Source organism: Nyctibius grandis, chromosome Z, assembly GCF_013368605.1.
Source record: "Nyctibius grandis isolate bNycGra1 chromosome Z, bNycGra1.pri, whole genome shotgun sequence".
NCBI lineage: Eukaryota > Metazoa > Chordata > Aves > Nyctibiiformes > Nyctibiidae > Nyctibius > Nyctibius grandis.
Genome location: NC_090695.1, coordinates 97383892 through 97409936, shown reverse-complemented (window position 1 = coordinate 97409936; position 26045 = coordinate 97383892). Strand labels below are relative to the sequence as shown.

At 46.3% G+C, this 26045-nt stretch overlaps 1 protein-coding gene across 3 annotated transcripts in view; it reads left to right on the top strand.

Annotated features, from left to right (window-relative positions):
* Positions 1–26045, top strand: part of CACNA1H (calcium voltage-gated channel subunit alpha1 H) — an 89331-nt gene that overhangs the window by 55490 nt on the left and 7796 nt on the right. For 2 of the 3 annotated variants that reach the window (XM_068423924.1, XM_068423922.1), the window contains exons 19-25: positions 7314–7465; positions 9444–9553; positions 10689–10822; positions 11403–11473; positions 18452–18530; positions 20641–20762; positions 21256–21594. In XM_068423924.1, coding sequence (XP_068280025.1) covers positions 7314–7465; positions 9444–9553; positions 10689–10822; positions 11403–11473; positions 18452–18530; positions 20641–20762; positions 21256–21594 — 1007 coding nt within the window. The remainder of the gene's footprint in view (positions 1–7313; positions 7466–9443; positions 9554–10688; positions 10823–11402; positions 11474–18451; positions 18531–20640; positions 20763–21255; positions 21595–26045) is intronic. The other variant, XM_068423923.1, reaches the window with a different exon arrangement.

Here is a 26045-nt window from a genome sequence, read left to right as displayed (position 1 = left end):
GCAATGTGCTGGGACTCAGTTTGTCCTTGCAAACAGTCTACATGGAAATATTGGCCAGATGCAGGGCCATTAGGGTGCAACAGAAGGCCTTTAGCTGAAATCTGCTTCTTAGTGGATCTAGTAGAGACCATCAAACCAGACCAAAAGCCTGAGCTTGTGTGCCTTTCCTGACCCAAACCTTCCCAGGGGTTCTCATGTATTAATTCTCACCTCTGCTGCTTCTTGGCAGGCTCCACCAGGGACAAGCTGCCTATAGCATCTGGTGGGTATTCCCAGGGAAACTACCAGGAAACCAGCCACACCGACTTCCCAGCCAGTTTTAATGAACAGGGAGAGCCTGCATTAGATGCTGGCAAGCATTTTTTAGAAGTAAGTGAGGGAACGTGGCTTGGCCACTGTGAGCAAAGATGAGCTTAGTCAGGGATAAGGCTTGAGTGCTTCTGGCCTTGCTTGCTGCAGCAGTCCTGTGGCTCTTTGCCTAGCACTGTGCTGCCCTGTGTAATCTCCTGTAAGGACCTAATATCTCATTGAGACAAATGGCTAGTTGTCTCCCAAACATCAAGCCATAGGTGTCCATTTTCAGCTGGGAAAACTGCAGTTAGATTGAATAGTCTTTTGCCTGGCTCTAAGGACATAGAGGTCGGAGTCTTTGCTAATAGAATCCCATCCACATTCCTCCATCCATCCACGCCTGAGTCAGAAGGCAGGCAGCTGTATCCCTTGCAGCTCCTCTCCTGCTCTTGTGGTCCTCTTTATTGGTGCCTTGGGAGACCTCAGCACTAAATGTCTGCACCATGGTCTCCACAGGACCTTAATGACGGACTGACCTGGCACCACAGTGAAGGCCAAGCCCATTTCATTTTAGCTAGTTGTGAGTTAAGTAGCTGGGTTAAAATGAAATCTAGATCAAACTAGCCAGCTGTAAACAGACATTGAATCTCTTCAGAGATTTAGAAGAGTTCGAATGCAATTTCATTTCCCTTTTCCCATTTTGTTTTTTGCGTTGAAGGTTCCAACTAGGATTAGAAGTGGAAATCCTGAAGGCAGCATTTCCAGCACAATAAGAGAAATCAGTTTCAGGCTCTCAAGAGTCCTCCTGCTTGCACAGTATTTCAACCCCAATGTGCTGACCCAAGAAGACACTCAGATAAACTCAAAGTTTATATGCCAAAAAAAAAAAAGCTTATTTACAAAGAACAGTAAGCATCCTTAGAGATAACAGTCTGGGGCACAGGTAAGGAAGCATAGCTAAACCACAGCCAGTTGCTGTTCCTGATTAGTATATAAATCTTATTACAAGTCTGTCTGTGCCTGCTGCTTAGACACCAAAAGAGCCAGTCCCTATCAAAGTGATGGACACTGTTACATTGCCCCTCTTTATCCAGCTATCTCGAAGGATACAGTCAAGGAGATGATATTTCAGACTGCAGACCCAGGCATTGCACAGATGTGGGTTGTAACATTTCACTGAGAGCACGCAGGGAGGAGGACAGCTTTCTGGAAGGCAATCAAGTCCAATATAGCAACTGAGAGGCTAAATGTTTGGCCATGTGCTGGGCTTCCAGGAGGTTACCTCAGATCATCTGGCTCTGAGGTCTCCTACCTGCCTCTGTTCAGCACGGAGAGCCTGGCATCCAAATTTGAGTTGTTAACAAGGTGAAATCAAATATCTGATGCACATTTTTGGAAGATTACTATTTACATTTTAACGGATTTTTTTTTAATTTAAATGGGAGTAGTTTTCACCTCCTGGGTAATCTAGGAGATGATGGATTTGGTGAAAAAACATGGCAGACTCAGAAAGATGTGAGATGTGGTTGGTGCCGTGTGTGGCAGTGAGTCTCTGCAGGAGTGTCTGTGTGCACATGCAGGCATGGGACGCTGCATGGTGACGGCGGGCTGGCCAGCTTTCCGCTTACCCCAGCGCTGTGTGTGTCACCTGTGCGGAGGAGCGGGCGAGAGGCCAGTCCCCACGGGGCAGGATGGGCACAGGAGAGCAGTGATTCTGTGGAGGAGCAAGGAGCCTACGCTGGGAAGCCAAGCAGAGAGCCCTGCTTTTCCTTCAGCTGCCATTTCTAGTATTTGGCCTGAAGAGACCATAAGGGGAAGAAGAATTAGGGATGTTGACATGAATAAAATCCAGCAGAGCTAACAGATGTCCTATCTGAGCAATGCTTGTCCATCTGGACTCGCCCTGTCTGCCTGGCATCTTGTCTTTGTGTCCTCTCTCCTGTGTGTAATGTCCTCTGTGTGCAGCAGCCCTGTGTTTCTGTGTATTGAGGTCTTTGGACATCTGTAGGTACCTACACACACAGAAATGCACCATTGAGCCATAGCAGGCTTGGGCTCAGGCCTGGGGATGGGTTAAGCCTCAGCTTATCAGTGCCTGGGTGGTCGCATCTGAGCAGATCCTGGGTACGAATCCCAGGCTCTACAGGCTGGGTCCAGGATTTGGACCCTGTGTGCAGAGCTATAAGCCTGGCAGAGGGATTGCTCCGTGCAGGACACAGCCCTGCATCAGGACACAGCTCCTTCATCACACCCCAGGCAGGTGGGATGGGGAATCATCACATGTCTGTTTTGGGGGTACTTCCCAGGCCTTCCAGGAGCCTGGCAGGAAGGTCCCTCTCAGCCCACATTTCTGCTATCAGACACCACCTCAGACCTTTCCAAAAAGTTTCTTGTTTCCCATCTAAGGGCCACTTTCATGAAGGGATTGGGACAGGGTGACACCCCACACCCCTTGTCAGCATGCCTTGACTCTCTCTGCTCCTGTGACAAGCATCACTCGAGGCACTGGCCACGGAGCTCATGGACCCAACATGTCAGCAAGGCACTGCTGCCACGGCAGCAGCAGCGGCCACAGGGCCCAGCCTTCAGGACTGGGCTGCAGTACACTCAGCTGAGGCCAGGGCCAGCACTGAAAGAGGGCACTGGGTTTGCCAGTTAACTCTGCTCACATGAGGAAAGAGGGCAGGGGGTTGAATACACCGTAGAAATGCATTTGATGTGGTTTTAAAGGCAGAACTGCACAGCATACTTTTTCATGTGAAGGTAAAAATTCAAGATGAACTAGAATTTTTTTCTGACACAGCCACTACCTCCATCCACTCTATCTACTATGTAAGTAAGTGTAGTGTAATTTAATAATCCTGCAGCTCCTAACCTTTTAATGAGGTTCTCAGAAGACACAGACTGAAACCAGCCTCCCCAGATTAAAGTTTTTGATTAAAACCACGTGGATCAGCTTGATCTCCTCTGCATTCAGGATACGCGGCCAAATCCAACCCGCCTGTATCTGCTGTGAAGCCGGTGGCCGCTGGCCCGCTGAGCAGAGCGCGATGTCGGGTCAAACGCAGGCAGTGCTCTGGGCTTCAAAGGCTGCAGGCAGGGTCTGGGTGACACTGTGCCAAAAGCAGTGCAGGCAACGCTGGAAAAGCTGGAAGTGCCTGACACAGCCTGGGGGAGGCCCTAGCTGGGGAGCAGAGAGTGCATTTCAGTAGTGTCACCAAGTCACTGGGCCCTGGGAAGACCCCAAAAACTGAGGACTCGGGAAAGGAAATGTTTTTCCTGATTGCCACTCTGTACGAGAGGAGCGTGGCCACCGCTGGGTTTCTCTGAGGCATTTCCCAACACAGAGCTGAGTGGGCATTGTAGAAGAGGCCGGTTTTGTTTTGAGACCCAGCAGAGATGCCATTCAGAGCTCTGCCTGCAAGCCTTTCTCTCTAGGGGTGAGCAGTTGTGGGCAGCACACAGTGGTATTTAAATTAGTCCATCCTCTCAATGCCACAACCATCCCTGTATCCAGCAGAAACATTTGAGCTGTAACTAAAATTTCAGGCACTGCATATCTGAGTGTTTAGTATTTCCAACTAGGGAATTATCAAACCATCTTGCTTATTTTTCCAGGCAGCTGCAGGTATAGAGCTCCTCTGTGCCAAGCATGCATATAAACCCATTAGGGCTTCGTAATGTTTCATGCAGAGGAGAATAATGGAGGAGCTGTAGCTAGCAATTGTAATGCCAACCTAAATGCTTTTAAGCTAGGAGACAGTGCTCCATTAATTTTCATGTCAGCGGAATCACAAGCAAAGAAGTTTAAATACTCTGCAGAGAGATGAGATTCAAGCATTAGCCAACATCTAGAAGCAGGGGCGAGAAAGGGCTGTGGTTTTCCTTTTGCATATGTTTGATGGTTTCTCCTTTCCCTCCTGCGTTTCCACCAATACAAACCATCAGCTGCAGCTGAAGGGATACTTGTCTGCATTTGATATAATTCTGCTAGTTGGCTGATTGGAGTCTCATCCGAGAAACCAGGCACAGGTTACATTTTACCTGCTGTAATCAGTGATGCACTCGATCTCCCCCGTTTGCTGTGCCCACATCCCCATGGTGCACTGTTCTCCTCGTATAGGTTCTCCTACAGATCCCCCGTCTCTGGTTGAGCAGGCTGTAGCAGTAGGTGTGTGCAGTGAACACTTACACCCAAACTGGGGAGAATAACAGTGTATTCTCACTAAGAGGTAAAAATGCGTGTCTGAACTGAAAGGAGGCCAGAGCCACTTGCTGTGCTGTTGACTGAAGTAAAATTCCTGTTTCTAAAGGGACTGGGAATGAACAGTGACCCAGCAGAGCTGGGGGCCTTGGAGCTCTGAAATGCAGCCTTCCTCCTGCTCAGAGCGGGTCAGAGCTGCTGTGTGGCTGATCTCTCACTGCTTTCACCCTGCTATAATCCATCTGCCTTCATGGGGTTGCCCCAGCCTAACACCGGCGTCGCCAAGAGCAGAAGCCGGCCTGTCCTTCCTGCACACCCCTGCTCACTACCGTTAGCCTCGCATGAGCGGTATCTCCTCTAATGGACATTGCATGGGTTACTGCACTGAGCATGACAGTGGTGGTGCATGTGTTTCAAAGCGTTGTCAACTTGATCCCAGACTGTCCTTGTATGTGTCCCCTCAGAAGTACCTTTTTCATTCGTTAACCTGGCTTCAGGCACGTAGTGCATCCTAAATGAGGAAGGCATTTCCTAGAGCTCCCTCATCCCAGGTCAAGTTAAACCTATCCCAAGTTTTCTGAGCAACCAGTTGACCAGGCAGAGCCAGCGCTGAGCACTGGCAGAGCGTCCACGCACAGACCTCTGAGACACTTTTCAATAAAACAGACCCACCTTTATGGCTGGACTGTTCCTCTTTACTATTTGTATACCCAGCCCATGCAAAGAGAGAGCTGTGTTGCTGACAGGCAGCCTACAAGGTTTTCTGTTCAGCAACTTTACAGTGGAAAATGTCTTCTTGTGATTATGCTTTAGAATTAGATAAGTAGTTTGTAAAACATAATAAACATCTCATCTTTTGCTGAATAGTTAATCAACGGCTGCCTTTCGGCAGGTTAGAGAGTAGTTGCAGTCACCTACAGCCTATTTTCCTTACGTGCTGCTAGCCAGTGTATTCACACACTGCCCATCACTGCAAATGTTGTTCTGAGATCCATTAATCAACCATTAGTCATTCATAAATAGTCCCTTAATATCACTTTTGACTATTTGGGATATTCTCAGACCTCCCAACAAGCTGATTTTTTGCATTCCCAAGAAGACATTTCCAAAAAAAAAAAAAAAATGTCGTGATCCTGAATACACATGAAAGCACATTGTACAGACTTAAATAAATATTATACTGAAATGTTTTTATTATTATTTTTTAGGCACACTGGAAGATTAGCCGAGCTCAGTAGCAAAGACAGCCCTCCCAGTCCAAGATGACTGGTAGGACTAAGGCACATGAAAGCAACAGAAAAATGTATTCAAAAACAATTGTGTTTGCTTTCATCTTGTTTTTCCACACCCATTATCAGAAAAAAATAAGTCGAGGTGACCCAGGTCAGAAGGAAATGTTTTTCAAATGCCTCCACTCCACTTTTAACTACCAGAAAAAAATAGTAGTTGAAAGAGAGCAACAGATTCAGTTTCCCTTTATCCAATTTGTTTTAGGATTTTGGACTCTAATCTGGCATCAATTGCACTACCAAAAAAAAAAACAACCCACATTTCAAGAGTCACTCCATCTGAAAGATATTAGCAAGGTGAGAGGAGTGGAAGATGTATTTCAGGGGGGCACTGAGTACTTTTGAACTTCTTTCACTCCTTATTTTTAAAGTGAAGCAACTCCTTTTTCCCAGCTCCTCATGTGTTTAAAGCTGAATTTGCTGAAACATTTGCAAAAAAACCCTCTCTATTAAGAACAATCCTGCTCTGACTTAGTATGACCTAAAATCTACAGTAATACTGACTTTGACCTTAAGTACGCTCTTGGAACATTTACATTTCTTAAGTTTGAAAAGAATTTGTCTCCATCTGAGTGCCCACAACCATCTTGTGGTCACAGTCTAATTTAAGAGAGACACACGCAGTAAATACAATTCGGTTGCAGGGCAGTGTCCAGACACTCTCCTTGGAACAGCCCCGGGAACTTGGTCATGTGCAGAAATTTCCCCATTTCAAAGAGAAGAAAGGAGGAGTCATGACCAGAGGCAGAGAGAGAAAATTCATGTGGTCATAGCCCAAATGGTTTTTTAGATGCAGCCGTGCCCTTGGTTTTATATTTCCAGAGGAGCTTGTGCTGATAGTCTTTGTAGAGGCAAATGCTGAGCACCCCACTCCATTGCTGTTGATGCTCTCCTGTGCGCTACTAACCCTCACACGTGCTCTACGTTGCCACAGGCATCGCTATGTTTTCTTTGTACCTTTAAAATACACCAAAGCCCTTCTGCCACAGAAGCTGAGCTCAGGTTATGTTCTTCTCTTATGTGGAACATGCTTGACATCAGCAGGGTTAGGAAAGATGCATATCAGACTCCAGGCCGATGAGACCTGCCCTAAGCCTTTCCTCTAAACTGGAGTTGAGTCATCGCTGAGTTTGAAGCTTTTCTGTTGGCTTTGGGTCTCGTTTCCATTCTGCTTCTCACCCTTCCTGGTTTGTGACAAGTGTCCCATTAAGTGAAAAGGTTGTCCTCTAGCCCGAGAGCGAACAGTAAGAACAGAGAGCACTTGAGAGAAAAACGGGCCTGGTTGTCAAAGCTGTGGAGGTCCCTACTGCAGGCACAAGAGGTTTGGCTCAGCCTGATAACCCCACTGTGTTCTTGAAGGTTCTAGGTAGAAGCATTTGGTCATTCCACATGGCTTGCTTGAATCAGTTCTCCCACATGCTGAATGTGGGTGTGTGTAAGACATGACCTGCAGGCCACATTGCGGTGGCTGCCAGCCATGCAGCGGGGCCTGCATTCATCGCGTTGCCTTTCTTTCTCTTTTTCTGCAGAAGCCCAACGCAGGCCTTACTACGCTGACTATTCCCCAGCGCGGAAGTACATTCACACCCTCTGCACCAGCCACTATCTTGACCTCTTCATCACATTCATCATTGGGGTCAATGTCATCACTATGTCAATGGAGCACTACAACCAGCCAAAGGTAAGAGCCATCCATCAATGTGCTGGCTGTGAAACACAGCGGTGTGGGGTAGCTGAGGACCTGAGCACCATACACAGTTCCCTTGGGATACCATTGACCAGTGAGGTCTGCAGCCAGCCCTGCTTCCCTGGGACCATTCCCTGGTGTTTGAAAGCCTCAGCAGGCTCCAGGCTCAGCATTGCAATCTGTTAAACTCTAGGACAGCTCTACCGTTTGGGAGTCACTTGCCCCAGCCAAAAGCTTGATTTCCCTTCTCTTGCATTAAAAAAAAGCAGAGAATAAGGCTAATGGAGAGTGAGCTAAACTCTTACTAGGAGAAGACCAGTCCAAATATTTCCTCTCCTGATCCCGTCCATGACCGACCCTCAGACTGTAAAACAGTCCAGAGTTTTAGAATATTCCATTAACAGATATAAACATGAAGTTAATGCATACACTGCAACGTTTCTTTTCCTCAATGAATTTAATATAAACCAACTCTTAAGTACAACCCTTCTTTTCTTTATGTATCCTAAAATCCTTCTTTCCCAATAAAACCTTTAGCATAAATCATATAGCCTGTCCATTTGCCACATATTTTAATCTTCCACTGCTTTATCATTCACGGAGCTCTAGGCTCAGTGTTTATTTCTCTAGCACTGCATGGTCTGCTGGGTAACCTGCAAATGCCTTCTGGAAGTTAAGCCAGAGGGGCACCAAGCCACAGGGTAACGCATGTGTTTTATGCCAGCTGACTGTGTGCTGTTCTGCCCCCATAATTCCTTTGCATAACAGCCTTTGTTTCGCATGTAAATGTTATTTATCCAGATTAGGTCTTATTTATACTTGTTTTATATTCCTGTAAAACACAATGGTGTAAATCTGATTGCAAACCAGCACACAGTACGAGAATTCAGGCTCAGGCAGTGAGCTTCAGATGAAATAGTAAATTGTCCCACATTGTTTTAAGCTGCCATTTTATTTTAGGCACTGGAACAAAAATAGAGATAGTAGTGCACTGAGGAATGCCAACACCTGAAAAACTTTCAGCTCGTGTTCCCAAAACATCAGTGCATGGTCATCCCACATATCTGGGGTCAGCAAAGCACATTAATCACACAGATGTGACGAGGAGAGCTTCCCTGTGGCCTGAGGCTTCCTCTGTCAACAAAGCAGACGTTGCTTTGCAGACTCCTCTGTTGCATTTTATTTCCAGTTGTGTCTGTTTTGATGTTCATTGTTGTCATTTTCTTACTGTAAGAGACCTATACTACATTAAACTAAATTCCCCTCCCTCCCTCCTCTTTCCAAATCCCTACCCAACCAAAGAGCTGTTTCACTCTGCAACTATCTATTTTAAGGTCCCGGCAAGATTCTTTTGCTATTGTTGGCCTACAGTTCCAACGAAATCCATTATAAACACTCATCATCTTACAGTATAAACACTGCAGATTCCTGACTTCCGAGAGCAGCTCTATAGAGAGCGTGAACATTGCACCAAATATGGCCATACTTTGCCCAGCTCTAGAGGTGTAACATTTTTCAAGAAGGCAAGATTTACTCCATCTCCAACATTATTTATTTTTCTGGGTGTTTTAAGCAAAGCCATTGTCCTAAAGATTGCCATGCTGGAATAAAGAAATGATCCATCAAGTCTTTTATTCTACCCAAGGCTAGGCAGTTTGGAAGAAGTAAACTTTACTACATGGGGAAGGGGTAAAATTTTCTCTCTGACCCAGACTGAACAATTTGTGCACTGCACTGGAAGGATTGACAGCTCTTGACATTTTTAGCAGAACTAGTATTAGTGCTTTTGAGGTTTTTGTTTGCATCAGTGTCTAATCCTTTATTTGAGTTTTGCTGTGTGATTTAGCGCAGTTTTGTAGCTGAGCTCTGCAAGCTGTTATGACTTTACATCTTACATCTCTCTGCCAGTCCCCCTGCAGGGGCTCTAGGAAAGGATAGCTTGGGCTGGTCTAACTGGTGTCTCTCTTTTCAGTCCCTGGATGAAGCCCTGAAGTACTGCAACTATGTGTTCACCATAGTTTTTGTGTTCGAGGCAGTTCTGAAGTTGGTGGCATTTGGCTTTCGAAGGTTCTTTAAGGACAGGTGAGAGTGTTTTAAACTCCTGTGCGTTTGGGATGGAGCTGTATTGACCTAGTTTCAAAGCCAGATGCTGGGTAAATGTAGCATTACTATGAGTGTGCTACATGCTGTGTGCAAGGAAGAGCAAAGGGCTGTCTCTCCATGGGTGCAGGCTTTATTGTGTAGGAATTAAAACCTCTAAGAACTGCTGGTACTGCTTTGCAGAATGAATTCAGGAAATCTGACAAAATTCTAGATACATTCTTTCCCCCGGTATCTGCCTCTCCACCAGGTCTGACAGGCTTAGCTTAGAGGTCAGAAACAACCTGTTGGCATCAATCCAGTCCTCAAAAGAGTAGTTTTGGCAACCTAAGATCACAGAGTTCCTCAGAACAAGTCTCCTTTGCAGTCCAAACCAGTCCTTTGGTAGACTGCTGGCTTTGTAAAGCCTTTGGCAAAGACAGAGGTGGTTGTGTTCAGCCCCGCTGCCTTCAGATCCCGGCTGCAGAGACCTACAGATCTTATTCGCCCTCACATTTAGCCAGAAGCATTGTGTACAAAAGCATGTTGTGGTCTGGCAGCTTGCTGGGGAGCAGGGTAAGATTGGACACTTTTCCACTAAATCAGCTTGTTTGCTTCGTTTATCCTGACTGAGTGGTTGAAAGCTGCTATGAGCAATATTCCTTGTGAGGGAAATTGCACAGGAAAGACACTCAGTTTCTTCACATCTTACTGTCTTTCTAGTGCTGGTGTGGAAGGCCCTCTACAAGTGTTAGGCTATCAGTGAAGATACTCAAGTGGAGGAATTCAAGAGACAGGTGACATAACATGGGAGCAGCTGTATTGCATCACATCAAAGGTCCCTCTAGCCTAGTGTCTTGTCCCTGAGAGTGGCTCCAAGTGGATAGCAGGGGACGATAGGGACCGGGAAGTAGGCAGGGACACTTCCCAGTCACAGCCTACAGCAGCTTGTGCCTCAGAGGCTGTCCGTGCCAGCTGCAGTGAGTTGATTTTGTACCATGTAGAAGATCATGAGCCCAGATATGAGAGAGAAGATGAATGTGGGATTTGCTTGTGCTTGTTATTAACAGATAACTCTCTACTCTTGGGTGTCAGTCCATGTATGACTTTTTTTTTCCTTCCTCTCTTTGTCTGTTAGGTGGAATCAGCTGGATTTGGCCATAGTTCTCTTATCAATTGTGGGAATCACGCTGGAGGAAATAGAGATGAATGCTGCACTGCCCATCAATCCCACAATAATTCGCATCATGCGGGTGCTGAGAATAGCAAGAGGTATAGCCTGCTCCGTAGGTCTCCAGCCATCCCTCCAGACTCATCTGGAAATGGTTTGGCCATTTGTTCTTCTAGTCCTGCTGTTTCAGTTCAACTTGAGAACAGTGGGCACTGAAGCTGCAAAATGTCAATTCAGAGATAAGCTAGGTGGGGGTTTCATGGGTGTTGCCAGTGGCATCTTAGATTGGTCCCTAATTCAAACCTGGGATCACGGACCTTTTATACTGATACCAGACAAGAGCAGGAAGCTGTGGAGAAGGGAGCATCAAAGCTTGAGATGATGCTCTTCACTGATGAAGTGTCTTCCCATCACTCTCCCATTTTCCTGCTAGGGCACACTGGAGTTCTTCTGGCTTTTGGACTGTTTTACTGATGTCCTTAACATTAATTGGTGTGGGAAGTAGTCAGGATGTTCAGATGTTCTGTGGGCCCTGCCAGGACGGAGTGAGCTTGCCATCTGTATGAATAGATGCAAGAGAGATGCAAACCCTCCCTGTAAGATCTGAAGCTAGATTTCTTTTATGGGTTTTCCTTGAAATATTTCCCAGCCCTGCTGACCAGGATTTGATTCTCATTGTAGTGCTGAAACTGCTTAAAATGGCCACCGGGATGCGAGCTCTTCTGGACACAGTGGTACAAGCGCTTCCCCAGGTAAGCCCCCAGACTTCATCCACGTCCAGTTCGTTCCCCTTGCTGGACTATGCCTTTCAGGCCTGGGGACAGCTCTGTGCTACCATGTTTGTTGGGCACTAGAAGCCACCTGGGGAGGATATCAGCTTTCTCTGCTGCCACCAGTGCCTTGGTAGCAGAGTTTTGCATGGCACATCCTGCTCACATAGAGTGTGTTAGATGGGAGAACCAGAATAATGGAAAAAGAGTTAACAGAGAGCTGATGGCTGTGGGCAGAGCTCTTATAAAACACAGCTTTCACTGGCAAATTTAGGAAACACAAGGATAGACAGAGAAAGCTGTTGGTGAAAGCATTGGAAGTAGACAGCTGCCAGCTCAGCAGTTTTCTTTGTGAGACAGGAGCAACCATGTGTACTGACACATATTGACAGAGGAGTTGCAGACTTTAAAAGGCAAACAGGGAAGATGTTTCAGAGTGTTAAAAGCTTGAAGTGGGGTCTCAAATCACCATATTCTCATGAGCTGCAAGAGGAACAATGATACTGCCAGTCTTGATGATATTTGATAGGATCCTTCAAGTGTTCAGTTCCTGGGACCATTTTTTTATGGATCCATTTACTTGAAAAAACAAGGAAAGAAACTTTTTGCTGACTTGCACTCCTCCCTCAGAAAGACATAAAGCACATCAGAAGAACTCCAAGAAGTTTAGGACTCCTTTGTTTTTAAAATCTTATGCTATTTAAGCTGTGTTCTGCTAGTTTGTGGGTTTGATGGTCTAAGTCCTAATCTTTCAGTCTTTAGAGTTAGCTCAGCTGCCTACACATTCCAATTTCATATATCACCAGGATCCTATATCCCACCAGCCAGGACTGGAAACACTTACTGCCAAGCTTTGCCCAGAAGTGAGTACTGATATGAGGTGCCAGGCCATCAAGAATGAGGCAGAGGAACTCTGCAGCCACCTTCTCTGAGCTGGCAGTTCAGAAGCAGCACTTTTAGGATGCACAAGCGTGGTCAGACAAGTCCTTTGTTTTCAACCCCTCCAAAACATGCCACAGCTGAGTCGCTGGAAGGAGCTGCATGAGTGGGTCCACTCCATTCTGTGTAGAAGGCAGCCCCAGCCCCGTAGGCACAGGGAGATGGCAGCACATCTTGGTGGGCAAGCACATCTTGATCAGCTTCAGCTGTCTGCAGAGGGATCACATCTCAAAGGCAGGATGATAGCACTGTGGCTTGGCCAAAAGCAGACACCATGTAGGCATCTCTTCCAGAATATGAGAAGCAGTAGAACTAGTACATGTAATTACCCAAATATACTCCTGTGAGTTAGTTGCTAAGTACAAAGAAGCCCATAATCTGTTCAAATTGAAATGGAAAACAAGAGGAATTTCTTTTTCTTGGAAACACCATTTACTTTTCATCACTGCCATAAAGACGTTTCTAATCTGAGACATTTGCCCTTTGCTATTCAGATTTCCTTTTCAGTGAAGCATTTTGGCTGAGACTAAAGCATGGAATTTACCAACCTGACCCCTGTTTTAGCATTTCAAGAAAGCATTTGATTTATGTCTATTTTTTTTCTTTCAAAAGCATTGTGATTACAGAGCATATTTTCTCTCTCTCCTTGTTTTCTCTCCCCCCCCAAACAATAGGGTGGCTGTGGGCCAGGCTTTTTGTTTCCTTGGGGCGTTTTTGCAGTTTATATTCAAACCAAAGTCTCTTTTAAAGGGAAATTCCCAGGGATATTCCAAGCAGATCTTGTGCAGATAAAAATGCCATTTTGTCCTCCAGTGAAATTCAGAAAATTAGAAGTTTGGGAAGACATCTCTGACAACAACCACTCTTCATAAATCTACAGCTTTCGTTTCAAAGGCAGGGGAAGAGTTCTTACCCCAATTAATTTAGCAGCCTAAAACCACAGCTGGAAAATCTTCATTGAATGTGCCTCCTAAGTGACAAGAAAAATTAATTTGATGTTTATTCATTAAGGTTTTGGGGGAAACTCTTTGTCTGGTGTATGTAGAATGTCCATTTACGGGCTTACCATGACAAGGTATTGTCATTGCAGTACACTTTTTTCCTACCATAACGCAAGCCACAGAGCTCTGCACTGAACTTCAGCATGTCTTTTAAAAGCCACCCAGTCTTGGTGTTAGGGATTGGCCATCTCCTATTGATGAAGTATGTTCTTCTAGTAGGTATTTACTCTTTCTGCTAAAAAAATCTGGTGTTTTTAGTCTGAATGCGCAAAGTTTGGTTTTTGATCAGATGTGATTTTGCTTTTTTTCTTCTAGAACTTCTCCTTTTTGGTGCAATAATAGATAAAATAATCTCTTGCAGTCTGGCAAACACAAGAACATTGAACACCTTTAATCTCTCAGTATGAAGCAGGTTTTCAAGACCTGTTTCAAGTGTTTTCCTCTTCTTTATGAGCTCTGGCCCCATTAAGGGTATATAATGAATTACACCACTGTTATGCTTCAGCTGAATATTCCCTTGCTTATACATCTGGTGGCTGCGTCGGTTTTGTAAGCAGTCTGCCCTATAAGACTCCTAGTTGATGGTAATCCTTTAGTCCTTTTCACATCCCCTGCTTTCCAAAGTACAATTCACCCTTTCTGTAGCATGGCCTGTGCTTCACTCTCAGATTTGTGACTTTGCATTTGGCTGGGTTGAAGTGCTCATTGTGGCAGTGAATCCACCACACTGAGCAGCCAGTTCAGCCTGCACAGCCCTGCTAGCATCGACTGCCAGTAAGAAAACCTGCAGTCAATGCTAAGCTGCCAGTGCTCTTCCTGATGGAAAGGACAAAGTGGAATCCATCCAATTGCCATCCTGGCTCTGCAGGGCCAACAATAGTAAAATGTGGAACTTTCCTGTCAAAAGAGCTGGGTTCTTTTTCCTTCTTCTTTCTCTCTTGGTCTGTGGACGGCACATTAATTAAATGCAGAACTGTACAGCATACCTCCTCTTTGTCTTCAAAGCTTGGAACTCCCCCCAGATGGACTCTGCGCCAAGAAAAAAGTGAAGAACTCCTCGTTCTATCAGTGCCCTGAAGGACAGAGTCTGTAGTTTGCTCCTGTCCAGGAGTTTAACTCTTCATGGTGTTGTAATTCCTGAGCTTATCTCAACTTCAGCTCTTGAAGAGGTTTTCTGGCATTGTGTAAGAGCAGTTATGGGACATAAACAACAGCCTGCTTTTGTCAGACGCTGAAAACCCCCAGTGATTGGGAAGCTCAGAGAGCAAGAATAGAAATGTCTTACCGGCAAGTGTTGCAGATGAGACAGATTCTGGAAGATAGGTATGTGTGTGCTGTGCTGCACACTGGAAAGAAGTGCAGAGATACCTGAGAGATTTGAGTAGTGAAGCAGAAGTCAGGGCCTCCCTGCTCCTCTGTGTGGGATGGAGGACTCTGCCTCTCTCCCCATGGCATCCTTGTGTCCCAGGCACACAGACACTTTTGCCAGCAGTATATGATAGCCAGGATACCAGAAAGTGAAGGTCCAGGAGGAATCACAGATACTCACCAGTGTCTCAGTCTTCTCCTCTGGCTTCTCTGAGGTACTTTAGGGCACCAAGAACATCTCTAAGATGTTCTTCATCTCTGCTTCACTCCCTACAGGCAACGGCCTCCCCTCAACCCTGGAGCCACAGCAAATGATGGATAGCCCCTGGCTGCCAGAGAGCGGGCTTATCTGTAGTTTGCTGTGCCCAGCCAAAGTCAGGGGGGGTTTGATGGATAAACAGAGGATGGGCTGACTTGTTCAGTGCTGCTAGAGCAGAACCACTTCTCAGAACCTGCCTGGGTGACCGGCTGCCAAAGCTGAGGTTGCTGACCAGAGCTGGATCTCTGTCCCTGCTGCAGAGTCCAGCACAGGCATCCCAGCCTTTGGCTGCTGAATAAAAGTGCCTGGATATGCTCCTGCCCCCTCCCATTCCTCCCAGCAACATGATTCATGCACGATATTTTTCTTGTCTGGTCTCAGTAGATCTCAAAGAGCTTTAGAGACATTAATTACCTATCCGCAAGGGTATTACAAATAGGTACATTGAGTTACAGGAGGGGAATGACTCACTCAAGGTCACAGACTCACATCCAGTCTGCCACTCAGCAGCCACTGGCTGACCTCAGCCCATCTCTGAGAACATGCCTTGGGTCCTTCTCTGTGTTCAGGCCTTGGTGAAGTCTGTGGGATGAAGAGGACCTTCCTTTCCTTTCCTGAGGGACATGTACCAGAGAGCCATGGGCTAGCACTGACAACATATTAAATCTGGCACTGGCTTGTGTTGATTCAGTACAGCCAGAAGCTACACAAATAGACCAAGTGATTTTGCTGAAGCACCTAAGCAAGAGGTGCCATTTTGCTCAGCTACATTCTCTTGAGCATCAGATGTCTGTGGTCTGCTGAGAAATTCATGCCCTCTCCAACCTCATGAGCTACCAACTACCTGCACATGTTCATGTGGACTTTATATCTGCCGGGGGTGGTCAGGGCAGCAGGTTGTTCTTGTGCACATGGGGAGCAACCTGCTTCTTAGCTGACACTTCAGAGCAGCTCTGGATGTCTACATACAGTTTGGGATGGAGTTTAACAGTGAAGGTTGTGCCATCACCCATCCCAGGATCTTTGACTTGCTGCTGTCTCCCACATCTCTCTCTCATGTAGCCATGTTTCCACATCAGCCAGACATTCAGTCACTTCCCAAGAGATCCTCTGCATCACTTGAGCTGTTGAACTGCCCATGTGTCTGCTCTCGGCCAAGGGCAAAGGCAACCTTAGACACCAGCAAACACCACACAGAATCACAGAATCACAGAATCACAGAATGTTATTCTGTGATCTAATCACAGAATGTGATTCTTATATACCACATTAGCAAACATGCTTCTGTTAGCATTTTTAGAGCATGCCTATGGCTGGGATGCCTTGAGCCTATACAGCAAACCCATGAGTGTAAACGGGTCTTTGAAGGACTAGTTCTGAGACACGTTGGTTCAGTAATGTAATTAGTCACGATCTTAAATACGGAATCTTTTACAAATGCACATATAGATAGATAGCAGGGAAATTGTTTATGAGCAAATGTCAGCTCGTAATTTGTTTTGCATGTTAAGAGATAGATCATAGTTTTGACTGATAACCTGGTAATAACTTTGATGTTAGTCTAAATTCTTTGGAATTTCATCAGTGCCAGAAGTTTGCAGGCTGATTTATTATGCATTAAAAGAGCAGTAAAACATTCAGCTTATAGGCTGCTTTGAAAAAATTCCAAGACCCTCTTCTGCAATGGTACAACGTCAGGCTTTAATTTACACTCAACCTAGAAAACTTGTTTATCGCTTTTATTTTCCTTCTCTTTAATTATTTGCTCATTTGCCTCCCTGGCAGCTTGTATGTGCGTTAGTGTGTGCCTGTTTTCCCGTGTTTTCTAATTTACAGCCATTTCACAGACTGCCTTCTAATGTCATACAAACCACCAGTGGTCCAGCAGTCATGAGTTAGGAAATACTATTCCAGAAGACAGTACATGCAGATGAAACAATCCAGACCAGCCATCCACATCACTGTATTATCTCTATTATTCCCTGGAGTATGGTAATAACGTTAGTGGAATTGCAAAGCTCTATGTGTAGTAGCCAGTTTAGGCTTCAGAGCAATTACAGTCTCCACTGGGTGATTTGACTATTCCCTTTTCTTTAATACACAAAAAACCTACTTCATAAGTGATGGCTGTGTTAATTTTATGATAACAGGTATCATACTGATAACCTTTCTAATGAAATTAAGCAGCATGGTCAAAATAGCCAGCAACGCTGTGGCTGTGCTGCCTCAGAGAAAGCACTCTCAAACTGTAGAGTTCACTAGAAGTTACCTTGGAGATCATGAATCCCTCAGCCTGACTACCTGAATCACCACCTACTTCGTTTTTATTTAGAGATAAAATGATGCTTGTGACACCATGTCTAATTGGAGAGCTCGATCACGTGCTCTCTGGTACAAGCCGATAGACACAAGGCATTTAAAAGTGGCAGGAAAGGTAAATGTGCCCAGAGTTAGTGGCAGGTCAAATGCAGGTGGTCAGCTGGTCAAGGTTCTCTGCCCTTCATGTTCTCTGCCTGAATCACAAAAAAATCTGCTCTTTGAGATATTTTAAAGGCTTTGACCCCATGTAGTGATTGACTCCAGTGCAGATAACTGTAATGCCAGTTACTAAGAACCTTTGTGTTCCCTTTAGCATCGTTGCACCTCTATTACCATCCCCTTCAGCCACCCTGCAGTGCATGTTAATACCCAACAGTAGCACTCCACGCAGCGTTTGAGCTGTAAGGTGCCTGCATTTAAGTGTTGGTATATGGATCAAGGCTTTTCTTTTGAGACACTGAAAGCTAAAATTCAGGTAGTTGTTGTTGAGAAATATCTGTAAAGTGGCCAGGCTAGGAGAGCTTTACATCTCACTGGAGCATACATTCGTTTTCTGAAAGCCCTCCAGGCCAGCAAAACCTTTGAAAACCAGGCAGTTCCTCTTGTGGCTTGAGACATGTCTTGTTAATGTCACTGTCTTGAAACCCTCAGCCTTTTGCTCAGTCTCAAACCTGGCAAACAAAAGGGAAAGGCCCTTAAAACTCAAACCAGAGCAGCGGGTCACTTAAACTGCCAACGCACTGAACTGCTGTGCGAAGTGCTGCTGAGGCTACAGCTGTGAGGTGACCGAATTACAGATGAAGGCAGATCCCGGGTAAGTGGAAGGTGATGGAGAGCACCAGCCACAGAGACTGCTTTGCACGTGGGAGCATCTGCTCCTTCCCCCACACAGGAGACTTCTCTGGGTCTATTAAAGCAGAACCATGAAAGGTGACCAGGGTGTTGGAAGCCAGGGGAGATGATGATTAGCCTCTGGCCACCAGTCCCTCTTTTGCTTGTGTTTAAAATGTGATGGAGCAATTTGATTCGTGACCTCAACTTGCCTGACCCTTGTTCTGCTTTCTCCTTGTGTAGGTAGGGAACCTTGGCCTACTTTTTATGCTCCTGTTTTTTATCTATGCTGCCCTGGGAGTGGAATTGTTTGGCAAGCTAGGTGAGTAATGTGCCTGACACAGTTTGTTTCATCTGGTTGATGTTTATTTGGTATCTAGCTGTTTCCTTTCTTCTCTCTCTCATTCTCGGGCTTTCCGTAGCTTCATAGCTCATGGTCTGAAGATTAAAGTTTTCTCTTGATCTCAGGGTCACAGATGACACATGAGGATGTAATACAGAACCTGTCTAATGTGCACACACACACACATTCAGAGATTTGTCCAACACCACCCTTGGCTGTAGAGGAAGTATTTACTGTTTAAATATTATTGTCCAGCATGGATATATTCACAAAGATGGAAGTTTGCTACTTAAGACAAAACATGAGGCTGCAAAGCTGGATGGTAGTCAGATTCGTGCTGGAGAGATGCCACCGTAAACATGTCCCTCCTCGGAGCTTCCACTGCACTCCATTAGTTTTCTGCACTTGGCTGACATTGCTCTTCCAGCTGCCCTGGTCTTGTCTGTCCGTTGTTCTTCCCAGCATCACCTTCCCCTTTCTACATAAATCAGGAAGCATCCACTGGTTCCTGATTGTCCAGCATCATTTATTCCTCCAGCTTGAGGATACTGCATAGCTGATCATGGATGTGTCCACCACTAAAAATCAAGTGGAGTCAGAGAAAACACTATAGCCCTACCTTGCCCAGCTTAGCCAGGCCAAGGTAGTCACTGCCTTTAAACATGCTGTTCGAAGGAGGGGTGTCTGCCTTCTCAGTGTCTGCATCCCAATTAGGGCTTCAAGAGCATCAGAAGGGCCCTTTCTCCGCGGTGATTTTGTGGCTGTCATTAATCCCCTTTATGAGCCCAGCCCTCTGCTTGGATTACAAATGCCTGAAAGCAGAATATTTCTTTCAACCAAAGACAAATTATTTTTCAGTTTTCAACAAATTCTGGAAAAAAAATAGTTCTGCATCCACCGCAAATGAAATACGGTGGGATTTATTTTACAGATCTAGATATACAGGTATGTATTTCTTCAGCCACAAAGGTGAAAAATGTCTTATTCACAGAGGCACCTTCTGCTGCTCTGAATCTTCTTGTGTTTCCACGCACACAGCTTGCCCATGCCAGCCCCCACGAAACCACAGCGTGTGGTCAGAGACTGGGAAAGCCCTGATCTTGTCTGGGGAGAGCTGCAGGCAGTCAGCACGCCACTGCCCATCCCCATTTAACTGGGAAGTACTTTCACTTTTTTTTCCCCGGTCACTGCTGGTCATGACAGCCATAAGAACCATCAGCACTCGCTCCCCAAGACTGGTCATTTGTCATTTGTTTGTTTGTTTTTTTTTCTTTTTTGTTTTTCCTTCCTATTTGCCTCTGAAATAAATATTTAGTAGTGAAATGCCCTAGCAAGAGACATTGCTGCCTGTCCTAATGAATATTTAATGAGCCTGTGTTTTATGGAGAGAGGGATATTTCCTATGTTCAATTTATGTTCATTAGTATATTAATCCTCAGGGGGAAAATGTCAGATTGCTCCACTTTATCTCAGTGAAATATCCCTCATGGTAGATGCACCCTGTAAAAAATAATCAAGACAAGGACATAATCAAGAGGATAACAGACGAAGGTTACTGTAGAGCAGTATTTGTTGAGACAGCCCAGCAAGTCTGCTTGTTTCCACCTCCTTTTAGATCTCTTTGTGTTGGCTCTGCCTGTTGGGGTAAAGTCAAGACAATCACAGAAATGTTGGTGAAGGAGCCTCTGGAGGCCCCTGCCCGGCCTCCCACTTGAAGCCCCATCACAAGCTCAGAGTAGCTGTGGCTTTGTCTAGCCAAATCTTGACAACTTCCAACAAAAAGCTCTCTGATGACCTGTCTCACCCTCTGGATGAGAACAACTTTCCTAATGTCCAACCTGGACCTCCTAAGCCACACTGTGTTGCTGTCCATTATAGCCTCCACTGAAAAGAGTTTGGCTACATGATCTCTGCAGCTGCCCTTCAGTAGTTGCAGGCCACCATGAGATCACCACTTAGCAGTCCTCCCTGATGCCATGTATTAGTGTGACATATCTCAGGGTCTCACCACCAGATTTGGGGGGGCTGGTCTGAATAAGCACTGGCAAACGTGGCGTCACTGACGTGCTTCTGCTTCTCCCTCCTTCAGACTGCAGTGACGAAAACCCCTGTGAAGGTCTGAGCCGGCACGCAACTTTCACCAACTTTGGCATGGCCTTTCTCACCCTCTTCAGGGTATCAACAGGGGACAACTGGAATGGTATCATGAAGGTGTGTGCAGTCTCTGTTTGAGTACTTTCTTCTCTCTGTAGATGTAGATACAGATTTCAAACAAATTTAGTTTGTGTGAAAACAAAAAGGTTTCCTTTTAAAACATCAAAATTAAACTTTCCCATTTAAAAGCCAAGTGTATTTTCAAGGGATAATTTGTCCTAAGTCTTGCCCAACCTGAAATTTCATTCTTTTTAACATATATATAATATTTCAGGAAAATTATGCCAGTTCTTGTGGCTGAGAGGAGTAACCATGTACTTTGTGCCCTGTGCCTTTGGGACGTAACACAATTCTCCTCTTTGTAGTTGATGTAATTCATGGGGTCTGTATTTTCTTCTATCCCTTTTGTTGTACCTACAAGTTATTGTGTCTGGGATATGTAATTATACGCTTTTCAGTTCTCAGCAGGTTATCTTTCATGTTCCTGTATTTGGAGCCCAAGCAGAGCCCCAGCCCTCATTAATCCCTCACCTCTCCCTCTCTGTTGCAGGACACTCTCCGGGAATGCACTCGGGAAGACAAGCACTGCCTCAGTTACCTGCCTGTTATCTCTCCTGTCTACTTCGTCACCTTCGTCCTCATCGCACAGTTCGTCCTGGTCAACGTAGTGGTGGCTGTGCTGATGAAGCACTTGGAGGAGAGCAACAAGGAGGCCAAGGAGGATGCTGAGATGGATGCTGAGATTGAGTTGGAGATGTCCAGAGGAGCGACCACCTCAGCCACCAGTGGGAGCAGGGGAGGTGCAGTGGCCCCGGAGAGCAGGGCACCCTGCAGAAGTCAGGAGACCACGAAGTCAGAGTCGGCGGTGCAGGTGAAGCACCAAGCCCTGGTAATAGTTCACACAAAGTGTCTGCTTTTCTTGTGCTCAGGGTAGGGAGGGGACTGTTCTCACCAGTCACTGCTGTCTGATCATCACGCAGTCAGATCCTGAGTGACACAGAGCCAAAGAGGCATGAGACAAGGCAGCGTGGGAGGAAGGCAGCTTTCCCAGGTCCCCCTATGGCAGAGCTGTCACCTCCACCTCCACATCTCGAGTCATCTCAGGAGGGCTCCCTGAGGTGGAAGGCGGTTTGAAACGCGTACTCTAGGGCTGAAAGTCCATCTCTTGCCATTTCCAGTTCATTCAAATGTTGTGAATTTTAAGTTCAGAAGCATAATAGCCACATGTCCCTGTCCTGTTCCCCCAGCCAACACATCAGTCGTTGTCATTTTAGCACGGGCAGCAGCTCATAAAGCCCTGGGAATGCTGTCACTGTCAACCCTGACACATGCGGCAAAGGACGGCATAAATTCCCTTGACACAGACACAGAAATACTGCTCAGGTTCTTTTTAATCCCAGTTTGGGATTTCCAGAGGAGCCTCAAGCAAATCACAGTGCACAGCTCAGGAGGGCACGTCTGGCACTGGTGTAAGGTGCAGCTCCCGCTGCTCGTGCTCTGCTTAGGGCATGGATGACTTGGACCCTGGGAATTGTCAGAGCCCCTCAGCAAGAAGCTGGAGGTTCCTGGGTTGATTTTCCAGACACTGCCTGCTCTCTGATTTCTATTAGTCCTCTAGAAAAATAGAGTAATCAGAAGTTGGGGGGAAAAGGAGGGGCATGAGATAATTGTCTCATCCCATGTCAGCAGCATATGATTAAGAGCGAATACAAAATTGCTTTGTCACCGTGATAGCAAATAAATCTACAACAAAATCAGTGGAGGATTTGAGATTAAATTACATTAAATTAGATTTTTGTAAAATCTATCTGTCTGTATTAAGTTAAGTAAAAAGAAATTTAGTTACACAGCGATGGGGAATTCACTGTTTGAATGTAGTTCCTAATAGACATTTCTGCAGGAAAATGCACCATAAACACCCAGGTTACTTTTCATACTGGGGGAAGACAGGGCACATCCTTTCACATAGGCTGTGATTGCAAACTGAGTTCATTCTCCTTGGGTTTTCCTCATCTTCCGATACCTCCCAAGCACATCAGGAGCCTCATAGCCCTGAGAAAACCCGTAGTGAGAGGTGATGCTCCTCAGAGGGAGAAGAGTGGGAGCAGGGAGCTGGGCACAGATTTCCCCCTGCGGATGAGATTGCTCGAATGCAGGTGAGGATTTGTGAGCCAGGGCTCCCCCTCCCCTGCGCAGCAGTGAGGGGCCCCGCGGTGGGGCTGGGCTGTGGCCATGCCCGCACTCCCATCTCGGACACCCAGGCTGTTCTGGGCAGGCATGGATGGCTGGCAGCTCGGTCCTGCACTCCCTGAACAGGTTAAATACGTAGGGCTCCTTATGACTAATCCTGATGATGACATGGCTACTGTGGAAAGTATTACAAGATGTTCTGTATTTTCTTGCAATTTATGACAGGTTTTACAGCCCACATTTGCTTTTCTCTTCCTTCCTGCTCTGGATGAATGGGGCAACTAGGAAATGCCACAGGGCAAACGTGTTCGAGCATTAAGACCCAGCCTTGCTTTGCCACTGATGCTTTTTATCTCGCTAATTTGAAGGAGGCGCTGAGCTGTGAGAACGTGTCTTTAGCCATCCCAGACACACTGGAGGGGGCAGAGACTCCCATGATGGAAATCCCGTTCTTCTCCTCTGTTTCCCACCATGTCCTGACACCTTCCCACAAAACCCCAGGCCACGAGGCTGAGGTGAATGACGTCGCGCCGTTGCTTCTGCGTGTGGCATTGTGCTTTGGTGCTGTGCAGCTAGCAGTGGTGTCTGAATTGTCCTAAACCTGTCACTTCACAGCCACAACAGTCGTCTCCATCCTCTGTCCTTTGTACTGCGTGTGCAGGGGCTCGGCAAAGAATGTGTCCCAGCCGACTCTGCCAGCAGCCTTGTGTGGGACACAAATGAAATAACTCTTTTTAGCTAAAGAAAAGTCTCACATTTGATGTGTGATGTGATGTGTGAGCAGTCTGTCTTCAAATGATACATCGAGAACTGGAGGCAGGCAGTCCTTTGTGGAGAAAGCACAGCCCAGTTTGGTTTTCTTACTGTTACTATAAGAACTTGTTTGTGATACAGTATTGAGGAAACAAAGGCCTAAGTGGATCAACACGTTAGGCTTTCAGCAAGCACTGGAGCTGAGGGTTCAGGAGATGCTCTGGGCAGATCACCCAGCAGACCAGAAGGGCTGTAGCCCCATCTGCGCAGTCCTTCCTGATTGCACCACAAACCGGTGCCCAGGTGACATCCCATAAGGATATCACACGGTTTGCCCTGCTGCAGCACGGTGCCCTCCTTGGAGTGAACGAGCTCCAGATGTCCTCTGGTGGGCACGAGAACACGTGAGCCACAGTCAGTGATGATGCACATGCTGCCGTGGGGAGCATGCTTGCTGTCATCAGAGAACTTCCAGTGGCCACGCAGAATTAATCTGCTTCAGACCTGGGCCATTTTCCCCTTTATTACCTAACCTCTACCATGACTATCAAGGCACCTTCTAGTGGCAAATATCTTGCAGCATCTCCAAGCACATTCTGGGCTCAGATTAAGTTCTTGATGACCAAGCAGTTTCCCCTGTGCAAGATGAGTGATATGAAGGTGTAGTCCTCAAGGAAGTTCCCCTCCTAGCTCTGCAGGGTGTCCGTTAGCTTCGCCTGGGAGCTGCAGAGGCTCAAAGGGAGATCGCGGGGAAGGAATCTATCAGGGACAGGCAAAATCTGGGGCTTTGTAAATGCAGCTGCAAAGGGTCCTGGGTTTCTGCTGGCAGAGCTGGCCATTTAATCACCCAGGAAGGGTCATGTCTTGTGGAGATATTTGTAGAATTATTTCTTCTCAAAGTCCCTCTGCACCAGAGCAAAATCAGAGCTCGAACAGACTATTGGTTCACAGACACAAGAGGAGGGAATTATGCTCGCTGATTAAAGATGCTTAACTGAGCCTCTGAGCCACATCCCCATGAGCCTCCACAGTCAATTTATTGCCCTTCTACTTGGCCTGAGAGGGGTCCAACAGCGAGTCAACTCCCACCTTGCACATGTCTATCAGGTGCCTGGGATCCTCCCAAGCCCTCAGGGTGCCTGCAGGCAGGGTTCACCATACGCAGTCTCAGCAGCACTGGTCCAGGTTGGGCTTTCATGGGTTTTGAAGGAGGCACATTGATTTCCAGGGCGTGGGATCGGACGGTGCATCAGGCATTTCCCACCAAAGAGTGGTGGTGTGTCCCCAAACCTTCCTAGCTCTCAAGAGCAGCTCACCAGGTGTGAGCCAACAAGCTTCCTGGCCATGTTTCATATTTCAGGTATTTACTACGGTGACTTTGAAGCCATTTGAAATGTGCCCACATCCATAAGTCAATTGGGTCTCAATAGCTGAAACCTTAAAAATTGCAGTTTTTTATGTCTTCTCCCAGGCAACTAGCAATAGGACAAGAGGACACAGCCTCAAGCTTCGCCAGGGGAGGTTCAGGTTGGACATTAGGAAGAATTTCTACTCAGAAAGGGTCATTAGCCATTGGAAGGGGCTGCCCAGGGAGGTGGTGGAGTCACCATCTCTGGAGGTGTTTAAGAAAAGACTGGACATGGCACTTAGTGCCCTGCTCTAGTTGACATGGTGGTGTCAGGGCAATGGTTGGACTCGATGATCCCAGAGGGCTCTTCCAACCTCATTGATTCTGTGATTCTGTGAGGGCATTTCTGTTCATTTGCCCCAGCCAGAGAAGACAAATACAAGCTCCTGTAAAGACAAACTGAGATTTAATAGACAAATACTGTGATCCTTCTGTTAGACTACTGAGAAAGGGGAGCGAGACCTTTTGTTCTCTGTGTGGCACCGAGGTGTTAACAATGGCCCGCCTGCGTGCAGCTCAGGTGTTGCGATGCTGATAGCTTATTAGCTGTGATGGCCAGAGGCCAACTGGCACAGCCACACTGCTGATGCATTAATAGATCAGACTAGAGACCAGGGTTGCACCCAGAGGGCTGCTGGGCAAGGCAGCAGTCAGCACTGGATGCCAACTACCTGTAAATAACTGCTGCTGATCCCCACCTTCTTCTCGGCCAAGCTCAACAGGGTAAAAGCATCGAGTAATTTGTCTTGGGGTGTGTCTCTTTAGGGATTTGAGGAAATAAATTTGTAAGCCAGAAATGTATGGAAAAAACAGATTTAACCAGACCGTTGGTGACCTCCAAACTATCCAGCGAGAGATCTCAGGCCCAGATTTTGCTAGCAGAGAGGGAAAACAGCCCGGCAGAGCAAAGCAAAATACATTTAATTTAAGACATGCAGCTGGGAAAATGTTTTCAATCAGTCACTGAGAGGCTGACGTTAAAGGAAAAC